Raw genomic sequence first — 12284 nt, 5'->3', positions numbered from 1 at the left:
ACTCCAATTAAGAGGGCTAGAGCAAGCATGGACACAGACATCCCGTCCCACGTTCAGTTAACCGCAAACCTCGCGGATTCAGACGTTTACCTCCTGCCCATGTCACCTGCACCCTCCCCCGTGCCAAGGTTCATGCGCTCCTCCACACTACTGCCCGCACCCCGCACGCTGCCCTGCCTGGCGCCCTACCCGGCAGGACAAACAAAAGCCGCCCTCACCATAAAGTTGCCACCTTTCACTCGGGGAAACCCATCATCGTGGCTGTACAGGGTTAAGGGTCAGTTCAGGCTGGCAGAGCTCACGGACGAGGTGCTACAAGCTGATGCAGTAATTAACGCCCTGCCGGAGGAGGTCTACAGGAAACTCGTCCCGTGGGTGTCTGTCACACGCCCCCTCACCTACCGCCACCTGAAAACATCCCACACCAAGACTTGCTCCCTGCCGATCACTGAGAGGGCCGCCCGCGCCCTTGACCTCATCATCAACCCACAACAGGAACAGAGCATCATGGAGTCGTGGGGCATGATCCAGGACCACCTCACCCTCCCCGAAACCAACAGCAACGGCAGGCAGTCCGAGATCAGCCTGTCGAGGGAGATTCTCCTCCGCCAGCTCCTCCCGGAGGCCCGGACTCAGATCCTCGAGCCCTACACCATGCCACTCGAGGTCTTGATTAGAACGGCGCAGCAGCTGACCGACTCCGCAAGGGCAGCGAAGCGGGGATCAGCGCCTGCACACCCCATCAGTTCCATTCAACAGGAGGAGGGTGCAGAGGAGGAGATAAGCGTCGCCACCAGAAGGCAGCCACCGTATCATCACAAGAGGAACCCACCGGGCCCTTGCTACTACCACCAGCGGTACGGCAAGGTGCCGGAACTGCCAACCCCCATGCTCATTCGCCCATCCAAAAAACGGGGGAGGCAGTGGCCAACAGAACAGGCCACCATGACAACAGAGGAACCCAGGAGCCCAGAACCATTAGGCTTCTACGTCCACGACACCATCTCTGGCAGAATGATGATGTTGGTCGACGCCGGGGCCATTAGATCAATATTTCCGCTGTCCAGGGAGGACCACAAGTGCTCACCGGACCCGGCTGCCTTCCTGACAGCCGCCAACAGGTCCCCTATCCTCTCCTATGGCACCAGGCTCCTGTCGATCTCCATCCTTGGCCGGAGGTGTTCTTGGAACTTCATCATCGCAGACGTAAGGTCCCCGCTCCTGGGTGTGGATTTCCTCACCCACTTCGGGCTGGCAGTTGATGTCGGTCGCAAGCGTCTCCTCGACACCGACTCCTGGCAGTCCCTCCCATTGGCAATGGGAGCCAGCGTGCCTACCATCTGCTCCGTCGCCCCCCACCAGTACACCCAGCTGCTGAAGGAGCTCCCGACGTATTCAGGCCTGAGCTCCGTCAGGTACCCAGGCTCCAGCAAAACATGGCATCTACTATCACATAAAGACGAAGGACCCCCTTGCACACGCAAGGTTCTGGAGGCTTCCCCCTCGGTGCTTTCAGGAGGCCAAGGACGCCTTCGCTGAAATGGAGTGGATGGGCATATGCAAGAAGGCCTCCAGCCCGTGGGCCTCTCCCCTCCACATGGTGCAGAAACCGGATGGCTCCTGGAGACCCTGCGGCGACTACAGGCGGCTCAACCTTGCAACTGGTATTTGTAAAGTTCCCGCTAAGCGGGTTTTCTGTGATGGCGACCCATTTTCTTTGCCGCTCCTAAGATAACGGGTCACGCAGGATCAGCCATACCCAATCATTTAAACTGATTTATGTAAATATTTACCTGTTACCAACTTGTACGTTATATGTTTCTTTTGCTCAGGTATCAGAATGTATTCAACTTCATTACTGTCCATTTTTGTAACTCAGAGTGTAGTTATTCATTGTATTTATTGTCAAATGTTATTGACCTCAGGTCACCCTGGCTCTCATTGTATTCCTCGGCGTGGCGTCAGTCCGCCGCTATATAAACCGCCTGTGTCCTCAATAAATCAACAGTAACTTTATCCTGCTCGTTTCTTTTGCACCTCCTAAAATTCCATCTGGTCCTATTGCTTTACCATTTTTCATCTTCTTTAGTGCCTTCTTTACTTCCTTCCTGTTAATAGTCGTGCCAAGGTTCTGGAATCCATCTTTAAAGAATTTTCTAGGATTTTCTTCATTTAACAGGTGTTCATAAAATTCTTTCCACCCCTTCTTTATCTTATCCTTGTTGCATAAAACCACTCCATTCCCATCCTTAACCTCTTTTATATGGGAGTAATCTTTGGTGTTCTTGTCCCTTGGCTTTGCAATTCTGTGAATTTTTCTCTCCCCCTCAGGTGTTTCCAGCTCTTCGTACATGTCATCTAATGTTCTTGCTTTTTCATGTGCAACTGCCTTCTTTACTCTTTCTTATGTCTTTGGTACCTCTCCTTATCCTCTTGCTGTTCATACTTTTCCCAGCTCTTTTTTGCATATTTTTTTTTTTTTTTTTTTTTGGCTTTCACTACCTTTTTCACTTCAACATTCTGCCACCAGGTTTCCTTATCATCAGGAGGTTTCTTTCTAGATGTCCTTCCCAACACCTCTCCAACTCTCTTTATCACCATACTGCACTCACACGCACACGCGCACACACACATTATACACACACACACACACACACACACACATATATATATATATATATATATATATATATATATATATATATATATATATATATATATATAAATTATATCTGTATATATATATATATATATATATATATATATATATATATATATATATATATATATATATATATATATATATATATATATATATAAATATATATATATATATATATATATATATATATATATATATATATATATATATATATATATATATATATATATGTGTGTGTGTATGTGTGTATATATATATATATATATATATATATATAATGTATGTATATATATAATATACTGTATATATAATGCGCATACACACTACGTGCTGGCAGAAATATATGCCATTGCAGCGGACTTCTGCAGCAAGTAAGAACGCGTACTCAGTGGCAAAAAACGGAGCTTACAACACAGATTCCAATTTCGGTCATTCTCGGAGGTCCTCCTCTCATGAGAGTCAGAAGACAATTTTACACATACACATTTCTTTCTACGGTACGACTGCACATAATACAATCGATTCCCCTGGGTGTGTGCGCATGCGCCAAATTAAGGCACGTTCAGTATATCTCTCAGGCCCAATGCAACAGGTGAAACGTGTTGGTTTAAAGTAATTTTGGTAATCTATTAAGCGCGGAAATGTCAAGGTATTTAATTTTCATATTTAAATATATACTAATATGTGCAATAATATTTTTGCCTTCTTTTAAAGCACGCTCACAATTACTTACATTACAAAGTGTTTTTATATTCTCAACGATGACAATATGAACAAGCCCGCGAGCCATTTTAACCAGTTCCCTTCGTAAAGTCAGAGAGTGATCCTCTAGTGTGTGCGTTCCTCGTGTAGAAAACGTTCTCGGTATGGAGGGTGACAGAGGAAACCATTCAAATGATGAAGTTGACTTCAAGAACTTGATTGTTGAAGACAAATGCAGTATAGTCCTGGAAGAGTGTGACACAGACTTAATTCAAGACAATACTAACGACAACATTGTAGATGGCGACGCGTGCAAAAACACTAGTATGACTCGAGAGGAGAAGTTTAGACTGATGAACAAGAAATGTGAAAGGTTGATCAAGTATCTTAGTACGGGTTCACACGTGCGGGGATTGACTCAGAATCAAAAGCGAATCGTAAGGTCTCAAGCCAAGAATCACATATGGGACAAATCGAGTAAGTTTAAGTAGCCTTGAAACCTTGTTTAGGTGCTTGTCAGAACGAAAGTTGCAAACATTTCAAATATTTTTAAATGTAATCTCTGTAGTAGGGCAAGTATGCATATATATATATATATATATATATATATATATATATATATATATATATATATATATATATATACATATATATACTATATATAATATATATTATATGTTTATATATATATATATATATATATATATATATATATATATATTTATATATATACTGTATATATATATATATATATATATATATATATATATATATATATATATATATAAATAAGATATATTTCGATTTATATATATATATATATGTGAGATATATATATATATATATATATATTACTGAGAGGCTCCATATCCCCACTCAGGCCTTGTCGAAGGAGTTTTCATTTATTAAAACAATATTTCTACACTTTCAGACCATCCCACCTCAGATTTTCAAGATACTGTCATGGCATTTGGAAAATTAACATTACTGACCCTCGTAAAAGGTAATAGAAATGTTATTAAATAGGAATACAGTCCCGTAAATGTATGCGTTCAGCTTCCTTTAAAACTGAGTTTTAACAAACTTTCCATGACACCTGTCAGAACTGGATCTGAGGTGGGGTATGGTCTGTTTATCAGCAATGTCCCCTGAGAGTCTATTGAATTTTCAAATGAGTTTTAATCCTACCTCACACCGCCTGAGTGGGGAAATCTAACGGTTGTTACTATGTTATATATAGTACTGTTCTTGTAGTATATATATTTGTGACTTCTCACACTCTGTATATATATATAATATATGATATAAAGTATATAATTTAGGTCAGGACCTTTTTCACCTACCCTTTCTTATTTTTTTCGTGCTAATTTCATAAATGAATCAAATACAAAGTGATAATAATCATATATATTATATAAATATGAATGAATTATGAAACAACGCGGGCTATAATCCCACTGAATTTTTGGACCCTCAATATACCATTAAACATATTTCTACACTTCCTCTCAAGTTTTCAAGATACTAATGGCGTCGATGACAAAATTGTATCTGCTGGAGAAAAAAATCAATCTGTTATTAAATCAAACAGTCCATAAATGTATGCCCAATCCTTTAAAATGAAGATAATTTAATAAACTTTGCCGCTGAACTACAAAAGTAGGTTACATTTATTTAGTCACAGAGCAGGATCAGTCATTTTAACCAAATCCTGGTCAGAGCATGTTGAAATCGTAATTTCAAAATATATTTATATATATACCATATTATAATACTATAAATAAAATGATATATAATATCTATTAAAATTTTTATATATATATAATATGAAATTCATTTATGACAGAGCTTTTTCAATAACTAATCTGTAGTCCTCTGAAATTTTTCTCCTCTTTCATAACAGGAGATCAAATATAAGCAGTTGTTCAATGTCTTTTAAAATGAATGAATTATGAAACAACGCGGGCTATAATCCCACTGCATTTTTAACCCTCAATGTACCTTTAAACATAATTCATTCCTATCAACAAATCAGACGGCGTCGATGACATTAGTGTCAGAAAGCTACAGAACATTAAATCAATCTCTCAACAAATCAAAAGAACATAGCCTAATAGGCTAGCCCAATCCGGCGAATGGCGACTAGACCGCAAACCTGTCATATGAAGAGGTTACATTTCATTTAGTCACATAGGATAACATTTTAACCAAACACGAGGCCATTCCACTTTCATGTCGTAATTTCAAAACATTTAAGCAAGCCACCACTTCATAATACTGTAAAAGGATGACTTACAACCTCTCTTAAAATTTTTCATTGCGAATGCTGAAATTCATTTATGACGAAGCTCCCCAGATAAATATGTAGTCCTCTGAATTTTTTTCTCCGTCTTGGATATGGCACTTGTTCAGATGTCTTTTAAAAAATGTACTGTACACGAAAATTCGTTGTCTCCACAGCATAGTAGGTCGGTACTACGAACGGTGATAATTTTCTCGTGCAAGGTTTTTATGAATGGCCAATTACTCCAGCTCCTTTTATATTTATGACTAGAGATTGATTTTGAGAAGCTAACCATATGCCATCCAACATCCTTGCCCAGCGTGTTTGTCCAAACATCGCCATAGATTAAAACGATGAGGCCTGAGTCAAACGTCAAGTATGCCTCCCGACAACATCCATGCACCTTGTTCCCAATCCGCCACAGTATTATAGTGGCATCAGTGGACCTCACGGCTCACAATATCTGTAAGCATTACTCAAGGGGTGTTATCAGTGTTCTTTCGGACCCCAGCTCACCCGCCTTTTAGCCTTTTGCCTTACCTCCATTCCCGACTGGTTTCTTTTCTGTCTAACCTGAGCCCCCGAATGCTTGTCAAACCTTCCTACCTGGGGTTTTCTTTCAGGTACACCTCAAAATTGTTTATCAATTTACCTTTCTTGGACAAGTCCAATTACTCCAGCTCCTTTTCACTTTTTGCACTGAATGTTAGAAGTTTCACCAGTGTTTCGCCTTTAACCGCAAATTCCGTGAGTACAATCCTCTGTAACCATGCGTTTACAGGCCGCGAACTATGGAACCTGTAGCCATCTGTATCTGCAGAAAGTCATGTAAGTGGCCATATTGCGGAGCACATTCTCAACCTTGAATATGTTGTTGTGCCCATGCACAAAAGGAGTAGCTGCAAGTTACCACTATAATTGCAATAATGAACGTTACCCAATTACAGACTAATAATATTAGGTTGCGACCGCAGTACAGGAAACGTCATTAACACACGTCGGTAACTCATCGCACTGACATAAAAAACAGGCCGATTGGAAGTTAATGCTTTATTGGATAGTTGGATTTCCTAACAGTGCTACATAAGATTATCCAGTATCGTTCTCCAGATAGGGTAATGGGCGTATTTTCAGCCTGTGAAATATGAAGTAAGTTGTCATCGTGTGTTTTATAACTTGTATTGTGTACGCACCCTTATACTTTGATACTTAATAGCTGTTGCACACATTTTCACAAATCAAGGATTCATTTTGAGTCCAGTGAAAGTGGTTTTTGAACAAGTTATAGTAGACGTTGTGGGAAAGTAAAGGCAAAGCCAAGCTACATCAAAGTCACACGTTTATGATTTTAAAATTTTATAATTTTTTTTAGTTTAAAAGGAATTCAAATACAAAATTCATAAGTATTATATCTGCAAGATGTTTAAACAAGGACTAATTACTTATATTATTATATTTTAAAATTTTAAATGCAGTAGTCATCACAAATGCGCTTACGTTTCGCAGTAGCTTTGATTTCTTCTGTTGACATAACTGCAGCCTTTTATTCCTTGTTTAAGATTTGTTGTCATCTTTGGATTTCACCCGACATGTTCTCGTGTCATTTCAGAAAATTCATGTTTAATCAAATTACTCGCTGAAAAACGCTCTCTGAATTTGATCTCTTCTGGCTTTCATCCTGTTCATTTTTTTAAAATCTCGTTACTGTAGCTCATTGTCCTCTTCAGTTATACGTGGATCGTTATCGAATAGTTTTTTATCATTGTCCATCGTTTCACAAATATTTTATTATTCGGCCTTTTAATCAATTCCGGTTCTTACACAGTTTTAGATATACTTTACTCAGTTCGCGGTGTATCCTAGGACGAAAATTGCCGGATTTTCAAATATTTCGAGACATGGTGTAGGCTACATTGGTGAGGTAAACTTGTGTTATATAAATGCCATGCAAGCGAAGGTTTTACGATAGTTACCATCAGTGGCCTCCATGAGTGGAATTGCTTGCTGTGATTATAGCCTATCACTGAATAAGACCACGCGTAGTTGAGGAATATATATATATATATATATATATATATATATATATATATATATATATATATATATATATATATATATATATATCATATACAATATGTATATGCATGTATATAATTATACTGTATATATATATATATATATATATATATATATATATATATATATATATATATATATATATATATATATATATATATATATATATACATATATAAATACACACACATACACACACAGAAAAAACAGGACCTCGTATAAACACGATAAGATGTAAAAGAGATTTTATTAAAAAAAGAGTTACAAGCTTTTAAGAGCTAAATATTCTCATCATCTGGGAGCCTTTTAAGGCAACTTGAAGATGGGGACTTTCGGTCATTTATAGCTTGTAACTTTTGTGAATAAAATCTGTTAGACACCATCCGGTTTAAGTGAGGTCCTGTTCTTTGTATGAATGCTTAGTACAATTGTGCTAGTGGTGATTATAATTTATGTTTTACCGGTACATACTGTATATATACCTGATGATTGTAATCACAGTAACACATTTTCGTTTATCACACACCACCATGGGTGAAAAAAAATAGGAGATAAGGTGTAAGTCCAGACTGGTTTCGACTTTATTTCTAAGCCATTAACGAGCTCTTGGAAATGAAGGCGAGACCAGTCAGGACCTACATTTTGTCTCTTATTTTTTCACGTGTGGTGAAGTGTATTCAAGTAGTGACATACTATGTAATATGAAATTCAGTATACTTTGGGAATAACACTCCCAAGGGTAATTATACCTGATAAGTGCATCTGCCATGGCCAAGGTTCGAACTAACCTTTTAATTTAGATGCAGCAATAAGCAATTAAAGGATTAAATGGCATCTACCCTAGCCAGGATTCAGACCTTTTATTTATTTATCGAAATCAGAGGCCCAGGTTCGAATCTTGACTGGGTCAGGTGCACTTATCAATTATAATTCATTCACCTTAGATGTAAGTTATTCCCAAAGTTACCAATCCCGTTTCTGGCCTGCCTTTCAGGATCTCCCATATTTCTGGCCTTTTGGCAAATGTAAGGGCGATGCAGGAAAAGAGTGCACTGGAAGTCATAGATAACCGAACTGCAGACTTTTACAGTCTTCTTTAGTTCTTCATTGGAGGGGTGGGTAGAGCTTTCGGGTAGCACGCTGTTGGCCCAGCATTCGACCCTCCGACCGGCCAGTGAAAAATTAGATGAATTTATTTCTGGTGATAGAAATTCATTTCTCGTCATAATGTGGCTCGGATTCCACAATAAGCTGTAGGTCCCGTTGCTAGGTAACCAGTTGGTTCTTAGCCAAGTAAAATAAATCTAATCCTTCGGGCCAGCCCTAGGAGAGCTGTTAACCAGCTCAATGGTCTGGTTAAACTAAGATATACTTAACTTTACAGTCTTTTTCATGTGGAGAAGTGGACCACTCATTTTCAGTTCAAGAGGGAAACAACTCGTTCTGTGCTGGATTCCATTGGAAAGTACACGTTCTTTGAGCCTCCAGGGAGTACCACTGCTTTTCTGTAAAAAGTCTGTTTTCCAGGTGAAAGCTCGGTTATTTTTCGGAAGACTCCAGCCACCTCCCACATTATAATTTATATTTTTCTTGGGTAAAACACATTAAAACAAAAAATTTCTTCTCAATACATAACCTTCGCAAATGCTTAATAACAGAGAAAAATAATTAATCAAATTACGACTTATAAAGTAAGATAATACCGGGCCCCCCCGCCCCGTCCATAGCTAATACGGCAAAACTGTAAACCAGGAAAATCCCCCAGGTGTTCACAACAGTGTTCACCCTGGTGTTGCCATGGATACACTTGTTGCATTAACTAAACAGTTGATTAGGTCTGGTATCATTGGAAGCGCGGTTTCTCCAAAACATTGTGTTGCGAGCTGGGGATTTTGACAAATGGGGTGAAGGAGCTCATTCCCAAACAGCAGACAAGTACTGTATACCTGAGCATGCTGTTAGATACGGCAGCAACAATATCTTGTCAGGAAACTCGGGCCCTGACGGCACAGTTCCTATTGTGACAAACCAGTTTGACTCTGGCAAGTCGTCCTTGGAGAAGCTTACGCCACATGGGTACCTGCGCCAGTGCTAGCTTCAGTGGCATTGGTCAACCCCAGACTACCCTGCCTTCCAGTATTAAAATGGCTGAAATATAACCGGTAAACGGAGTCCGTCAAGCCATGCTGTGGCAGAAATGTTAAACAGCAAAGTTGAAATAGTTTAGCCCTTGAAGCAATGGCGTGAATGTTATGGGCTGCCCGAGAGCAAGGGCCTTTAATGGTATAAGGCCAGCTTAATCTAGAACCGAAGCCCCTCAGTAACTGGGAGGCTCTTAAAATAAATGTCACTACTAGGATCCAGAGTACTAAACGCCTTTATCTGAAGGTAAAAATTCCTGCGCCCTTTTCTTCATTGCCATTACCCGATAAGATTCACTTCACTTTTGCATTTATTATTTCTTTTTCAATTTCTATTTCTCTTATTACACAGAACTTTTTAATGTCAATAATTAAGCTAGGCAGTATTAATGTCAACGTCAATGGGAAGGATCTGATGAATCAGTAGCAAGGGCATTAGTATTTGGTTGGAGATTGCTGATCATTATAAATTTAAGATACCTTTGTTTAATATAGCTTCAAAACCTTATCTACCTTAATGGCGAATTAGAACAATACGGCAAATTACTCATACTGTATTTTGATGTTGATCTAGCCGACACGCTCCTTAAATCCCTACGGTAACACTAAACTTTAGACCCCCTATTTTATATCTTACAATTTGTAATATTAAATTATAACGTGAAATTAAACTAGTATACCAGCAGTGCACCAGTTAATGTGTTTAAATTTACGGTATTATTTCATGTACTTTATATTTCTTATAGCCTATGTCAGCTTTTAACCTCAGAATTCATAATCGATCCCAGTATGTCGACCCTTTGACCCCTTGGATAGTTACACCGACCCCTTCGATAGTTTCACCGACGTCCCTGGGTCGACAGTGGCCACTTTGGAGGCACAAGTACACAACCCGTTCTTGGATCTAGTCTTTACCCCATTCAGTACTGCGTGTTATTAATGTTTTAGTATTTGACTCAGAAATTAAACTGAAATCTGTTTTAAATAATTATTTCAGGTAACCGAAAGTGTTTGCAGAGGGAAAGCAATGTGATATTGCTAGTGTTAGCTTATGTTGACAAGAGCTCAGTGTAGAGTTAGGTGATCCTAATATTATCTCCTAAGCCAAAGTTCGTTTATGGTTTATGTTTAGTTCTCATAAGATCATTCCAGAAGAATGATTTCCCAGTTAAAAAATTAAAAGTCAAAACTCAATGTGGTAAACTAGAAGCACATAGCATAGCCTATACGCATTCTGTAATATTTTATTTGTAACATTTGAAGAACAGAATTGAATGGTTTGCAATAAAAGGCGTCAGTCAATAGTCACATGTTCAGAATAATTGTGTATAAAAGATCATTTCACTTGTAGAAACCGTACATTTAGTGTTCATGGAACAAAATTGTGTAACATATGGCTGATGTCTGTTTTTGGAGGAGTACAAGTAGTATTTAATGAAATGAATGGTGATAAAAGTTATCAGATGCCAAGTCATCAAAGAGTATCTTGTTTTCAGTGCGTGGCTTTGTGGAAAAAGCCATGCACACAAAAAAGGGAGAGTATTTGTAGTGTAATTTGACATGAAATATTGCATTAACTTTGCTCAGTGCTTGTTTGGGGTAGTTTCAGTAAAAGTTTGATTCTTCTGTTAAGTATTGTTTTGTTGTGTAGCTAATGGTTTTCAATGTGTTCTTTTACAGAGAAATTACTTTATTATACAGCCACGAAAGATGGCCGAAGAGTATTGGTTGTTAGAGATGAGAATCAAGTTGACAGTATTATCAAAACTGCACATTTAAGAAGTGATGGAGGTCATCATGGGATAAATGTCACTGCTGGGATTATTGCTGCAAAATACTATTGGAACAATATGAGAATTGACGTTATGGACTACGTAAGTTCATGGAGTTCATGTCATGAAAATAAAGTCTTAATGGTTTAGAATAATTATTTCCCATTCTCATTACTTGTGTAAGCCATCTCAGTCTTTGGGATCTCAGGAAAGCACATCCCCCAGCAACGGGGTAACATATCATCCCAACACATCAACCATGTCTCAGCATTTTGTAGCTTCACCTATCCAAATTCTCCATAATTTTCCTCCCAAGTAGCCTATTGATCTCCTCCCACCCAACTTTCACAGACAGGGCAGGCCTTGTACACAAATCTTAGTTTTATTTTGTTTAATAATGTGATATTGTCTAGTAGTGTCTTTCTTCATCCAGGCTATTATTCCACTCGTCTTTTCATGTAGGCAGTCCCCGGTTTACGACGGGGTTCCGTTTTTCCACCGCGTTGTAAACCGAAAATCATCGTTAACCGAAAAATCGTCGAAAATCGTAAAAAATCCTAAGAAAACCTTACTTTTAATGTTTTGGGTGTATTGAAAACGATGTAAACTGCATTTTTATTGAATTTTTCATAAAAAAAACTCCAAAT

At 38.7% G+C, this 12284-nt stretch overlaps 1 protein-coding gene across 1 annotated transcript in view; it reads left to right on the top strand.

Annotated features, from left to right (window-relative positions):
* The first annotated feature begins 3447 nt into the window (after positions 1-3447).
* LOC136832247 (uncharacterized) overlaps positions 3448-12284 on the top strand; it is a 31888-nt gene continuing 23051 nt past the window's right edge. The window contains exons 1-2 of the mRNA XM_067093113.1: positions 3448-3841; positions 11546-11739. Coding sequence (XP_066949214.1) covers positions 3529-3841; positions 11546-11739 — 507 coding nt within the window. The 5' untranslated portion in view covers positions 3448-3528. The remainder of the gene's footprint in view (positions 3842-11545; positions 11740-12284) is intronic.

This window comes from Macrobrachium rosenbergii, chromosome 4 (assembly GCF_040412425.1).
Source record: "Macrobrachium rosenbergii isolate ZJJX-2024 chromosome 4, ASM4041242v1, whole genome shotgun sequence".
Lineage (NCBI taxonomy): Eukaryota > Metazoa > Arthropoda > Malacostraca > Decapoda > Palaemonidae > Macrobrachium > Macrobrachium rosenbergii.
The sequence above is the reverse complement of the archived record's forward strand: the minus strand, read 5'-3'. Positions and strand labels throughout refer to the sequence as shown.